The sequence below is a fragment of the Prionailurus bengalensis genome, chromosome A1 (assembly GCF_016509475.1).
Source record: "Prionailurus bengalensis isolate Pbe53 chromosome A1, Fcat_Pben_1.1_paternal_pri, whole genome shotgun sequence".
Classification (NCBI taxonomy): domain Eukaryota; kingdom Metazoa; phylum Chordata; class Mammalia; order Carnivora; family Felidae; genus Prionailurus; species Prionailurus bengalensis.
The window spans coordinates 36,259,919-36,275,148 of record NC_057343.1 but is presented as its reverse complement, the minus strand read 5'-3'; the positions used below and the strand labels follow the sequence as shown (position 1 = coordinate 36,275,148).

General features: G+C 37.4%; 1 protein-coding gene across 1 annotated transcript in view; it reads left to right on the top strand.

Annotated features, from left to right (window-relative positions):
• DIAPH3 (diaphanous related formin 3) overlaps positions 1-15,230 on the top strand; it is a 514,561-nt gene that overhangs the window by 105,444 nt on the left and 393,887 nt on the right. Inside the window, exon 5 of the mRNA XM_043580147.1 lies at positions 8,149-8,276. Within this exon, the coding sequence (XP_043436082.1) occupies positions 8,149-8,276 (128 nt within the window). The remainder of the gene's footprint in view (positions 1-8,148; positions 8,277-15,230) is intronic.

Sequence of the window (15,230 nt, the reverse complement as noted above, 5' to 3'; positions counted from 1 at the left end):
TTTTCTTTTTTTATTTTCTTTTTTATTTTTTTAACGTTTATTTAGTTTTGAGACAGAGGGAGACAGAGCATGAACGAGGGAGGGTCAGAGAGAGGGAGACACAGAATCTGAAACAGGCTCCAGGCTCTGAGCTGTCAGCACAGAGCCCGACTCGGGGCTCGAACTCATGGACCGCGAGATCGTGAGCCCAAGTTGGCCGCTTAACCGAGTGAGCCACCCAGGTGCCCCTCATACCTTTTCTTATACCTGCAACTCTGCGTCCTCACTTGTAGCCGCTTATATTGCTATTTCTATCCCTGAGAAGGTTGATGCAATCACAGTAGAACTTTCACGCCTCACTTCCTAATCACCAGGTCTAACAAGCTACCTGAATCTGTTCCCCTCGACTTTGCTTTTGATTTTTTGATCTTCTTACGGTGATAGACTTTACCTGTGACTGTGTAAGATCATTCCTTCCTCTTGTAGGCTACATCCCGAGTCATCTGCTTGAGTTTTTTGTTTGTTTGTTTACTTGTTTGTTTCCCTGCATCTTTACCTACCTTCTTCTGCGTTAATAGTTTCTTCCTCCCTGCTTGGTCATTCCCATCAGCCTGCAAACATCTTGTAGTTTCCCCCAAAGAAAATCCACACTATAGCTCCCCACCAACTGCTGCCCCAGTTCTTTGCTCTCCTTTATGGGAAATCTCCTCACAAGAGTTGCCCCCCTCTTTTTTTTTTCTTTCCCCTTGAACTTTGGACCTGGTTTATCCCCAGTCCACCACTCTTGAGGCTCTTGACAGGGAATCAATGATCAGTAGATGGCAGCACTGCTCACTTAGTTGTTAAGACCAAAACTTCAGCATCATCTTTGAATTTAACTTCTTTCAATACCTCACCTCCAAACTATATCCAGTCTTGTCTGATCTAACTTCATATTGAGCAGATCTCATGCCTTCCATCACTGGCTCCTTGTACCAGGCTACTGTCCACTCTTGACCAGACGCTGTACTGGCCTTCTAACAGGTGGTCTTATTTCACATTTTGCTCCTTACGTTCTGTCCTGACACAGTAGTTAGAACAGTCTTTAAAAAGCGTTTGATTTTGGGGAACCTGGGTGGCTCAGCCGGTTAAGTGTCTGACTCGTGATTTTGGCTCAGGTCATGTTCCCAGGGTGGTGATATTGAGCCATGCTTAAGAGAATCTTAAGATGCTCTCTGTTTCTCTCTCTCTCTGCCTCTGTTTCTGTCTCTCTCTCCTTGTCCCTCCCCCCCCCCCCATCTCCCCCACTTGGGTGTACTCTCTAAAAAAAAAAATGTTTTTTGATTTTAATAGATCTTAGAATTTATCTGCTGGATATCTGCCAATGGTTTTCCATCCATTCAGGATAAATTAACCTGAAGACCTCACCATCAGAGACCAGCGAACTTTGTATTAAATAGCCAGACAGTAAACATTTCAGGCTTTGCAAGTCACATAGGGTTTCAGTTACTTCTGCCAGTGCCAGTGTTTCCTCTTCCTTTTTACAAGTGTTTAAAAATGTAAGCAACACTCTTAGCTCGGGAGTCCTACGAAAACATTTGGCACTCAGGCGGCTGTTTGTTGATCCCCTGCCTCCAATACCAGCTTGTTGTGTCTCTCTTGTCCTGTTCAACTCTGTCATTTCCTGGGATTTTGAGGTGTTGTTTTACCATCCTTTGAATAAACCTAGTTCTTTCCTGCCTTTTGCTTTTGCTTGAAACATGTTTCATTCTCCTCTTCATTCTGGTTTCTGCTGAATGTTATTTTCTTAGGAGAGTGTCATTTGCTCAGACTTGGAACTCTTCAATAGCTGCTTCTGCTACCACTTAGGTCACCCCCGTGTCTACACCATGTAAATAATGTCTGGAAACAGTAGATGTTCACAATATCCTCTATACAATAAATAAGAGTGGCGAGTGTTAAGAAGAAGGAATCCATGGACGGGGGATTCCCCTTTTGTGGCTCGGAAGAGGCCTATCCCAGGAAGTAAGTCTCAGCCCAGATGTGCTGTCTGGGAGTAGGCTTGTGCAAAGATTCAGTAGTGATTGTGACAGTTTGGGTGAAAGGGGAGGGTGTTAAGAGGAAAGAATCTCGGGCAAAAAGGTGGAGGTTTTTAGATAATAAATTGCTCAAACTGGAAGACTTACTATGGCTGAAATAAAGAGTTACTTTGAGCCAGTGAAATTATTCTGTCTTTCCCAGTGTTTGTTGGTGAAGTCTACCTGCTGCCCCATTTAAGATGCTGTCTGTCTTTACCCCCATCTTCCACCCAAATACAACAAAAACTATTGACACGTTTGCTTTTATACTGTTAGCTAGAGAGTGAAGCAGGACAAAGGACTGACAGGTTGGTCTTGGTCTTTCATATACATACAACCATACATTATGTGCTCTTTTTTGTTTGGCTTTTTTTAACCCAGCAGGTTTTTTTTTGGGGGGGGGGTGGGTTCATCTATCTGGTTGCATTATGAGTGAATCTTTTTTATTGTTGTACAGTATTCCATTGAATAGATATACCACAACTCGATGAATAGTTGGGTTGTTCCCAGTGTTTGAATATTATGAATAAAACACCTCTGAACATTGTATGAATTTTTGTTGTTTTGTTTTTTCTCCTGCTTAATACCTCGCTGTATAATTGCGGAGTCCTCTGGTTGGTGTACATTTATCTTTAAAAAAAAACAAAAACAAAAAAAAAACCTGCCAGACTTTTTGCCAAAGTGGCAATACCATTTTACATTTCCACCAGTAGTATAGGTGACTTTTAGGTGCTTCACATCCTCCCCTCTCTAGGGGATGTGTAGTGTTACCTCATTCGTGGTGAGTTGTTTGTTTTTGTTTTTTTCACTTGTGGTTTTAAACCGCATTTCCCTGGTGGCAAATTATCTTGAACATTATTTCATGTGATTATTGGCCATTCATGTATCTTCTTTCGTGAAGTCTTTTGATCATTTTTTAAACTAGGTTATTTGTCTTATTACTACTGAGTTGTAGGACTTCATTGAAAGTTCTGAATACAAATCTTTATGAGATGCATTTATTGTTGGGAGAGGCAGTCTGCCATGGTTCCTGAGTACCTCTGTATATTTATTCTAGTTACACCAAGAATGGAAGGCTTGACTGCTCTTTACTGAATCCATTTCTCAGGGTTGTGCTTGCAGTGAGCTGCCTTGAAAGGTGGTTATGTCTCCCTGTAGACAGTGAGCAGGCTTGTTATTGTTCACTTTAAAATTGGTGAGTTCCCCATGCTCAGTATCCTATAATGCATTCTACGGCATGTGGAGGCATTGATCATCCATCAGGGAGCCCTGTGTTGCCCCTCTGGGACTTGGTGGGTCAGGGAACCAACACAGGCATAATACAGCCCTTTGTCTCTAACTGCGGACTCATGTTTTCTGCCACCATTCAGGAACCAGTAACAGGCTCATTTAGCTTGTTACGTTACGTAGACTCGGACTGCACACTTCTTGACTTGTATTATGGATATTTTCCCCTAGCCTGTGGCTTCCTTTTCATTGTCTCAATAAAACTATCTTAAGAGTTGTTTGAAAAATTGAAGGTTTAAATTTTGATGAAGTCTAATTTATGAATAATTTTCTAGTTAGTGCCTCTTGTCCTAAGAAATCTTTGCCTTCCCGTAGGTAGTGAAGCTTTTCATCTATGTTTTCTTACAGACATTAAGTTTTAGCTTGCACATTTAGGTCTAAGGTCTAGGTTCACTTTTTCTCATTTGGATGTCCTGTTGTTCCAGCACTATTTGTTGAAGAGATTCTTCTTACCCCATTAAATTACATTAACACCTTGGTTGAAAATCATTGACTACATAGGTGCAAGTGTATTTCTGGATTCTTTTCTATTGATGCTTCTACTATTCTAACTTGATTTTAGTAGCTTTATAGTAAATCGTGAAATTGGAAAAATCCCCCAACTTTATTCTTTTAAATTGCTCTACTTTAGGTTTCCTGCATTTCCATATAAATTTTATTTTTTTTTTCCATATAAATTTTAGAAGCTGCTTCTCAATTTCTGAAAAACTTGCTGGGATTCTGATGGTGAATATATTGAATATATACATTGTCCTTCAGAAAATGTATTTCTTAACAATGTGTTAATAATACCGAGCCTTCTGACCCATGAACTTGGCATAAGATCATTCATTTAGGTCCTCTTTAATACCTCTTCACAATATTTGTAGTTCTCCATATAGGTATTTATCTTCTTTTGTTAAAAATTTTCCTCATTATTTTGTGAGGGCTTTTTTTGATGCTATTTCAAGTGTTAAATTGTAAAATTTTGTTTCTCACTTACTAGTAATATTTAGACATAAAAAAATATTTTTTGAAGGTTGAGCTTTTATTCTGTGATCTTGCTGAATTCATGTAGATAATTTCATCTGCAAGTAGAGACTGTCTTACTTCTTCTTCCTTTCTAATCTCTATTGTTGCTGTCGTTATTGCCTTGCCATACTAGTTCGTACATCCAGTAAAATACTGAATAGGAATGGGAAGATCCAACATGCTTCTCGCATCTCCACTGTTGTGGGGGCACCAATGAGTTGGTTTGACCAACATGGGAATTATAGTAGCTGGAAGAATTTATGAATGGGGGCATATGATGTCCTCTTTTGTGTCATGAAACAAACTAAAGAATTACTAAGTTCAGTGATCCAAAAATCTCTCTGTATCTCATAGAGCCTGGATTCAGTCAGCTTCCATGTCATGGAATTGGCATCTTCTGGTTCATCTGAGTTTACTTATAACTATAGTCAGAAGATGGAAGAATACAAATTCCATTGTTTTAATATAACTAGCTCCTTATCTTTCATAATGGAAGTCAAAGGTAATATTGAAGACTTAGAAGTTTAAGAAAATCGGAGTAAACATGTTATTTAGACATATTAAGTAACCATCAAAAGAAACAGTTAAGGGAATTAAAAGTGATGGCCTCTGAAGGATAGGGTTAAGTGGTGGGGCAGGTGATTACTTTTTTTTTTTTTTAATCACTTTTATTTTTTATTTACTTATTTTTTTAAAAATTTATTTATTTTTGACAGAGACAGAGTGCGAGCATGAGCTGGGGAGGTGCAGAGAGAGAGAGAGGGAAACACAGAATCCGAAGCAGGCTCCAGGCTCCAAGCTGTCAGCACAGAGCCTGACACAGGGCTCGAACTCACAAACTGCAAGATCATGACCTGGGCCGAAGTTGGCTACTTAACCTACTGAGCCACCCAGGGGCCCCTAAATCACTTTTATTTTTATTCAAATGCATTTATTGCTTTTTATTCTTACATTTTAAAAGTATTGACTATATGTGTTTACCCATTTTTTGTTGAAAGGAACCAGTTGATCTCAGCTTTGGTGTATTTTGATCCCTCCATATCATAATTATTTCAGTGATAAATTCAGAAAGTACTACAAAAAGATATAGTTTAACTTCTGTTGATACATATTTTGATAAAAATATTGACCTGATGGGTCACCTGGGTGGCTCTATTGGTTAAGCATCTGACTTGATTTTGGCTCAGATCATGATCTCATAGTTCATGAGATCAAGCCCTGCATGGGCCTCTGTGCTGAGAGTGAGGAGCCTGCTTGGGATTCTCTCTCTCTCTCTCTCTCTCTCTCTCTCTCTCTCTCTCTCCCTGCTTGCATGCGTGTGCTCACTTAGAGTGAGGAGCCTGCTTGGGATTCTCTCTCTCTCTCTCTCTCTCTCTCTCTCTCTCCCTGCTTGCATGCGTGTGCTCACTTACTTACTTTCTCTTTCAAAAGAAGTAAGTAAGCATTAAAAAAATATTGACAGTATGCACAGGAAACTTGACAAATTAAGATACCAAGAAAGTATATTGGGCAACCTACGCGCCCAGTAATATGGATCTAAATTATGTAAGTAATGGTATGTTAACAGTCTGTAGCCAGGAAAAAAATTTTCATTTAAGATGTGGGATATATTCATGAAATATTACTAAAGATAAAGGTAGCCTACTGAACAATATGTATGACATAATATTTTTGAAAGTAAAGTACATGTGTTCATGAATGTATAGGGAATATTACATATTCTAAATGAGAAAAAACACTTAAAAGAGAAATATCAAATTAAGAGTCATTTTGAGGCACTTTTTTTTTTCCTAGTGCTTTTCTGATCTCCAAATTTTCTGTGTTGAACAGGCAATACTTAAGTAATTTAAAGCAGAAAAGTATACCAAAAATGCTGTCAGTACAAGTTGAATGTATTCTTTTTAATGATACGTAAAAGTCACTGATTTCAAAAGTGTTTATTTTCACTAAATCATTTCATTTCTCCTTTCAAATTTATCTTTGTAGATTTTGCTCAATTTTTTTTTTCTTTTTGGTAAATATCCACTCTGCTGTTGATGAAAATCCTCTGTCTTTCCTGTGCTAATTTGTTTTGTGTTATTGGAAGTGTTTTCTTGGACAATATTATGGCAAATTAATAATAAAAAATAAAAAAAAAGTGGATCTGATTTCCTGACACCCCAACTAATCTGCTCTTGAACATGTATAATTCCTTCCCCTTGGATGTGTAATCCGTAATTTAAGTGGATTCAGTTCTGGACTTTGTTCATGCTGCTTCATTTTTTCCATCTGGACTGTGTTTGTGCCTTTCTAACCGGTCTTGCTGCTTCTGTTGCTTCTCATCTGAAAGTAAAATCAGAGTTCTTTGGGTGGCCTCTGAGGGTACAGTCCCTTCCATTACAACTTTTCAGTTACAGGTATGGTTACTTCTCTGTCCTTCACACCTTTATTCTAATACTCAAGCTTGAGGCCTTCGGATTCTTCTGCGAGTCTTTCTGTGACCACTCTGTTTGAAATTGCAGACCACCTCCTGTGCTCCTTATTCTACTTCTCTGCTTTTATGTTTCTCCGTAGCACTTTTCCGTAGCTACAAAGCAACTACTTTAACTGCTTAGTTCATTTATTGACTGCCTGGCTTTATTCTTCTCCATGGAGAAGAAAGCTCCATGTACCTAGGGATGTTTGTCTCTTATTGACTGTTCTCCGTATAGCACTTCAAACAGTGTCTGACACTTAGTAGGCACGAAATGTTGAATAATGAATGCACTCCAACTCTTCTAATCTGCATTTTATACTGCTGCCAGAGTGATCCTTCCAAAACTGCCCTGGAGAATCTGATTGATTACCGGTGCTCTGTCCCTCCCTGATCTGGCTGATATCTTTGGCTATAAGTGCTTCTGGTTTTCTTTGTGGTTGTACACATGTGCCCTATTTCATTCTGGAAGAAGTTCCTAATTCTCAGTCCCCTTAACTGACTTCCCTTCGCGCTTTTACTCGGGCTTCCCTCATCTGCTCACCAAGTTAGGGATTCCTCCTCTGGGTCCTTAGGTAGGTACTGTATTACAGGAATTAGATTCACCAGAAAGTATTACTACTGTGCTTGCATTTCTCCTTCCAGACTTAGGTTTTGATCATCTCTTTGTATATTGTGCTTAAAACTAGGCACTTAATGGTAGTTGAGTCAGTAGCTTCAAGGCTTTTTTGTGGTGCTTAGAAGATTAGTTTTAACAGGGCTTTTCTTGTATTGAGTTTTGATTTTTATGTTGCAAGTGCCTAAAATAGATTACTCTATTTTCAGATATTTCCTATGATATGTATGTCTCCACACTTCATTGTTTTCCATGATATTTTGCATTTGAGAAAGTCCTTTTACTTTTAAAATACATTTTTTAGTGTTTATTTATTTTTGAGAGTAAGACAGAATGCAAGCCGGGGTTATTTGTTTTTGAGAGCAAGACAGAATGCAAGCCGGGGAGGGGGCAGAGAGAGAGGGAGACACAGAATCTGAAGCAGGCTCCAGGCTCCAAACTGTCAGCACAGAGCCCGACGTGGGGCTCAAACTCACAGCCGTGAAATCATGACCTGAGCCGAAGTCAGATACTTAACCAACTGAGCCACCCAGGCACCCTGAGAAAGTCCTTTTAATTTGCAAACCTTTTGGTGTTTCATCTTTGGTGAATATCGTAGATTATAATTTATATTTGTGAGCAGAGGAATCATTCCTGCAAAGTAAGACTGCTCGGAGTAGTTGCATGTAGCTGTTATATGAAAGATAGGATTAATGTAATTGATAGTGCTTTAATGAAGATAAATTTTTTTTTTCTTTAAATTACAGGGAAGTCTTAAGAGTAGGCGACAGATCTCACCTCAGGAATTCATCCATGAACTGAAAATGGGGTCTGCAGATGACATTGTCACATGCCTGGAGTCCCTCCGCGTATCTTTGACTAGTAATCCTGTCAGGTAATTCATCTATCTGAACATCATCAGGGCATGTTAGTAAATTAAACAGATGTCTTTAATCTGTTATTTTCATTTAACACTTTCTTTATAGTGTCTGTTCCTGGGTGGTATACCTCAATGGTGTCTCAAGGTAAAAACTGAGTATCTAATGTTTGTATGCATAATGTAATATAATGTCATCAGTACTTTTGTGTTTATTACCAAGTGATACATAGCCTGGGGACTTAAAAACAAGAACAAATTTACTCTTTTTTTCCTTAAAAATGTGAAGAAATGGTGTTTTTTAAAAGAAAATCATCATGATCAAAAACTATCAATGTAACATGGCTGAGTTACATGTGAATTTTGGTATTGTGTATATAGTGGCTGATTTTTGTTTGACACACAAAGAAATACTATTATTTAACTCATCCTTTATTGGAAATTATGTCTTTATAGGAGCACATAGGTTAGTATTGCTAGATGTAGTGAGTCAAAATACAAGATGCCGAGTGAAATCTGAATTTCAGATATACAGACACTGTGAGATTTTGTTTATCTGGAATCCAAATTTAACTAGGTGTCCTGGATCCAGCAACTCTAATAGAGATGTCTCTATAAATCAAGTTTTAGACTTTTAGGCTCAGAATATTCTTGAAAAAGTTCAAGCAGAAGTTGTTATGAAATGTCTGAGTAGTCATAAAATTTCAGAGCTGTAAGGGTCTGAGGTAGATCAGTTTTGGCTTCTTTTGTATAATAAATGGATGCTTGTTTTTGCATAAGAAAATACTGTGTATTAGATGTGTGTAAAATACGTGTGTTTGAGGGGCACCTGGGCGGCTCAGTCAGTTGTGTGTCTGACCTTGGCCCAGGCCATGATCTCATGCTTCGTGAGTTCGAGCCCCATGTCAGGCTGTGTGCTGACAGCTCAGAGTCTGGAGCCTGCTTCAGATTCTGTGTCTCCCTCTCTCTCTTCGCCTGCACAGTCTGTCTCTCTCTCTCTCTCAAAAATAAATAAACATTAAAAAATTTTTTTGAAAAGTGTGTGTGTGTATAAATAATTGTCAGGGCTAGAATGACTACAGAGGTTAATAATATGTAATAGAATCTCTTTGATGTCTGCTCTGTTACTACTTTTTTGGACATTTCTGAAGTTTGGCTACAGTATGAAAAAATCCTTCACAGTACACCTATTTAAAACAAAAAGACCTTACCTGTTGAGACATGAAGTGAGTGAGGTTTAACTGAGGAGTATGAAGAGGAAACAAAGTATATTTCAACTTTATCTTTGTTTTTCCATATTTCCCCACATCCAGCCTGTTTTCTAGGCTGTAAGCTTAATGAGGGGAAGGAGACCAGGACTTGCTATGTCTTACTTACTTCTCTTTACCACTCATAGCACACAGTACATAAAAAGTACTCAGTGAAGACTTGTCGATTGAAACAATGAAGTTTAATTTGAGCTTCCTTCAGTTTTACCTTGGCTATTGTGAGACACTGAGTTGAATTGAGAATTTATTTGGCAGGTATAATCATACATGAAGAACTCTGCTTTCCAGTTGAATCTGTACCTATTTAATATATTCATTTAAAAAAATAATTACTGAGCACCTAATACTTATCAAGCCCTGTCTTGTGGGGCTTGGGTAAATAGCAAAGCAGATCCAGGTCCTGTACTTATGGAGTTTAAATGTAGCAAAAGGATATTTTGGGGTTGACTGAAGAGATGCACTCCATGTCTTAGTTTATCTGGCAACCACTGAGCAATGGTTGTTTCCGTGGTTTTTCAATTTGATTAGAAGCAGACCCTTCCTGCTATCTTCATAATTTGATTAGGTGACTATGATAGCAAAAGGAAAACTTTTATGTATGAATTCATGTATATTACAGTGGATACATTTATATGTGATTTTGCCTTAAACTGCTATATTACCTGCTATATTACCAGGAATCCACAAGCTATCGATGTTTCCCTATAAATGATAGAAATCTTACCATTGGAGAAGTTTTTCTGAAATTGTGGCACTTGGTGTAGAGAGAAAATTGAGAAGATACTCAAGATTATTTCTGTGTGCAGTGCTCCAATTAGTGGAATGGCTTCTTTGGATGTGTAAAAGTTGAATTTATGCCTATGTTCAAATCTTTGGACTTTTCTATTAGTTTTGTGTCTGCTGGTAAAGTCTGTTTTTCATATTTTTTGATGTATAGTGTGTGACTCAATTTCAAGAGAAAAATAATTAAAATTCTTTTAAGAATCTTTTGAGATCGTTGTTAGCCCTGTAGTATTATTGAGTAAATCAGAGTTAAAATTCTTCAATGTCTTTGAATAAATTTGAAAAAAGAAACATGGGAACTGATTAATGATGGTTCTCCAATGTTGGTTTGGGATTGAGTTTTATTTAAATAAAAAGTCAAGGATCAAGAAGAAAACCTCCCTTCTCTCCACCCCACCCCCATCTAGATATGCAATACTTGCAGAATCATTTATCTGCTTCTGAAACACTACCTACAAATTATGAGCCATGTCAACCTTCTACCCTCCAGACAGTGAATTATGTGAAAACCAGTGCATTAAATATCATGTTATTTGCCACCTTTTATGAAGAGTTGATTTGAAGACCACAAAGTTCTTCTGTTTTGAAGTTTTATTGATTATTCAATATTCTCGGTGACAGTTTTAAGCTAAAAGACACAGTGCTTTAGTTTTGGAACACTAGGAAAAGACCAGCTTCTTCAAATTGTCAATTATAACTTTTAGTGGATCTTGACATAGGCAACAATTATGTTTCAGCTATTGAACACGTTGAGGTGGAAATGTAAAAAAGTAGACACTAACATTATTATGATTGATAACAAGCATTTTCGTCCATACTCATCTATGCAGATAGCAAATGAATTACAGAATGTATCTTCATTTTCTCAATTTGATGTAGCTGTCAAGGGCACGATTTCTGGCTCAGAAAATCCAATCTATCAGGTCTCGTGTTAATCTTAGGCATTATTTTCCTTTACTCATAGTTAACATGTGCATTTTGAAGTTTACAAGAATTTTTTTTTTTTTTTTTTTTTTTTTTTTTTTTGCTAACATTATCTTTTCATTAAATTTCTAAGGGGTTTTGGAACTAGGTTTGATTAAGATAATACCTGTAACTTCCAAAAAATCACTTTAACAAAAACGTGCAGTAAAATGTTTACCGTAAAGCAACTGAGCAGCCTTTGTGGATCTTTATTCCATTTGATCAGTGCCATGTTTAGAATCTAGTTTTTCTGCGCTTAAACACAAAGTTGAAAGAAGGGCTTCGTTTTAGAACTGACACATATTTTGTGCCTTATACCACTTGTGTGAGAGACAACTTTGTGGCAAGCAATGAGATCAACATACTCATTGATACTAACATGATCTGGAGAAAAAAGTCAAGACCAATAATTTTGAAGTTGCTAATAGTTATTTAAATTTTTATGTATTTTTATTTATCTCTTAAAAATTTTTGTTAATGTTTATTTTTGAGAGTGAGAGAGAGAGTACAAGCTGGGGAGAGGTAGAGAGAGGGAGACACAGAACCTGAAGCAGGTTTCAGGTCCCGAGCTGTCAGCACAGAGCCCAACGCGAGGCTCAAACCCACAAACTGTGAAATCATGACCTGAGCCAAAGTCAGATGCTTAACCAACTGAGCCACCCAGGCGCCCCTAAAATTATATTTTCGTAAAACGTTAAACATGTAGTAAAGACATTGTGATAAGAGAAAAACAAGCACCCACTTGCCTACCTGTGAAGCTAAGATAGAAATAAGGCTTGTAACTTGGAAGCTTCCATGCATGCCTGCTTAATTCTATGTCCCATTCTCCTGCTATACTGTGGTTAGTGCTGTTTTGAATTTAGGGGTTATCTTTGTTTTTTCTTTTCATTATAGTTTCACCATATATGTCTTCTTAATTTGTGTACTATTTGGTTTTATCTTTGTCACTTCCTGGAAACAGCATAATCTTCCGTGCATTCTTCTGAGACTTTCCCTCTCTATTGTATTTGATAGACTTAAGTACGTTGATGTGTGCAACTACGCACACACCATCACAATCCATACTTTTCCATACTTTTATTTTTTCTTATGTTTTAGGAAGATCTATTACAAATAGTATACAAGTGCTCTTTTTAACAAATCTGATAGTCTTTGTCATTTTCTGGTAGTTTTATGTTTTCATCGCCACTGTAAAAACGTATTGGAAACTGTACCTGACATTTCATTTTGAATTTTCAAGTAGTTTATGCTGCTTGCACTGTGTTCATCTTCCTTTATACACCCACCCTTCTGCTCTTTGTTCCTTTTCTGTATTATTCCTCTCCTTCTTCCTCTTCTTCCTTAAATCCTTTTGGGTAGATTTTTAATTTCTCATTTCACTTTTTTCCTTACTTACTAATTTGGAACACATTTTCCCTTTCTGATCTTAGAAAAGAAAGGTAGCATGTACACACTCAGAAAGGAGATTTAATATTCATGTACCTAAAAGGGACAAAAATAAGCAATATCCTGTATTTTGAACCTAAGAACATAGACCTAAAAATACTTGAACACCAATCACCTTCTGTTAATTTGTACGCTAGTGTTGTGTGATATATTAATTGTATTTTTTTTCTTTTTAATGTCACAAATTAGCTGTTACTATTGAGTCAAACTACAGATATGTGTATATGTATATATGTTTGCACATTCATTTAGTCATTCCTTTTTGGGTATTACACATTTGTCTCCGATGATTTGACTCTTGCTTCAAGTATATTATTAGGCTCCCTTGGCCAAAGTCTTTTAATGGTAAAACTCTTTAATTTGTCAGAAAGTGACTTAATTTGCCTTTACTTTTGAAGGATGCTTTTCCTAAGGCATGAAATGGAGGGCTTTTAGATAAGTTAGTGCACTGAAGATAGTATTTCCTCTTCTGCCTTGCATTGCTGTTTTCAAAGTGTTGGCTCTTGATCTAAAACTCATTTTTTTCCGGGTAATCTGCCTTTTCTCTCTGTTCTGTGTCTAGGTGGAAATTTTCCTATTTATCCTCTAGGGTTTTGGGGAGGCTTGCTGAGTATGGTTTAGTGTCCTTAATACATTCTGTGAAAATTTCAGCTATTATCCCTTTACAATTTTTCCTCATTTTATATATGTTAGGATGCAGGCCTTCTTCCTCCATATGCCATTATTTATTATCAACTTAATAGTTTACATTCCTCTATATCCCTCTATATTCTTCCTCTATATTCTGGAAGCATTTATATTTATTTATTAGATCTTCTCGTTTTCTTGTTTCTTCACTGGTGTCTAATATGCTATTGAGCTATATGTTGCATTTTAAATTTCCATTATTATAATTGCATCCCTGTTATTTCTCCTTCGTTCCATTTTATTTATTTATGTTTAAGTTTATTTTGAAAGAGAGAGTGTGAGCAGAGGGAGGGGCAGAGAGAGAGGAGCTCTGCTCTGTCAGCACAGAGCCTGACGTGGGGCTTGATCTCAAGACCCTGAGATCATGACCTGAGCTGAAATGAAGAGTTGGACACTCAACCTACTGAGCCACCCAGGTGCCTCTGTTTCTGTCTTAAAACTCCTTGTCTTTTTCATAATTTGTTGCTTCATGCTTATTTTTAATCCTGTTTTATTTCTTTAAACATAGTAAGTATCCCTACTTTCTAGGTCTGTAATCTAGTAAGTGAAAATTTCTCAGGCCTGATCTTGGTTATTTGGTTGGCTGGTTAGTCCTTTCCATCTTTACTCATGTCTTGTTTCTTTGTGTGCTCTGTAATGAGAGTGGCCTCCTGTCCCTTTGAACTTTTTCTTTGAGATTTATTTTGAAGATATATTTTGCTAGAATGAATTGAATGATTTTCAACTACTAGACACATATGGATACTAATGACCCAGGGCCAACTTAAACTAAAATTTCTGGCTTGAGATGTTTTGGACTTTTGTTTTTGGTGTTATGTTTAACACATGGGCACCTTACATGTATCTAACTTGGGTTATATGTTACCAGAACATACTTGCCTTGTCCTTTACTGGGCAGGTGGATAGGTTTATTTCTAGCTTACCTTCTTATTGCAAGTGTGACCCTTTGAGATTCTCATTTTTGCCGTGTGTCCTAGCCTTGATAATGGCTTCTAGGCTTTGGCTCTTGTCCCTTTGACTCTGTACCACAATCACAAAGGAAACGTTGATTTCCTTTGCATCTGTCCCATAGGGCAGAGCAAGTGGGGCTCAAGGCTGGCTTACCTCTCTGAATTCCTCTTTCTCTCTCTTTAAATTTTTCTTTTAAGGATACTTTACTTTCTTGTTACCACAGATACAACTTTAAAATCTTATTTCAGTGACAGTTTTTGGTAGAATTGTTGCAGATCGCTATTTTAATACAAGAAAAACAAGTATTAAAGTTTCGTGCCCCAAATCCCAATTTCTCAGAAGGATATAAACAGACAAGTAGAGGGCTTCCTCCTTTCTATCATTTATTTGTCAGACCAGTTGGTCAGTGGTGAATTCCTGTTAACTGTTTTTTGGTTTTGATTCATATTTTTTAAGTGCCTATGTTAATATGTTCATATACTTATTTTACTTTACCTTACTTTTGCTTACCCTGCCCTCCCCCCCCTCCCCCCCAAATGAGCTCTAGAGGAGAGCCTGGGTAGCTCAGTTGGTTAAGCATCCAACTTTTGATTTCAGCTCAGGTCATGATCTCATGGTTTGTGGGATTGAGCCCTGTGTTGGGCTCTGTGCTGACAGTACAGAACCTGCTTGGAATTCTTTCCCTCCCTGTCTCTCTGCCCCTTCCCTGCTTGTGCTATCTCTATCTCAAAGTAAATAAATAAAATTATATATTAAAAAGTTGAACTCTAGAAGTTATGGTTTTATTACTCTGCAGGATATCGGTCTTGCATTTCAATTAGCATTCTTCTATCCTTTAAGGCACCTTAAAATCCTTTGATTTTTCTAGTTCTTT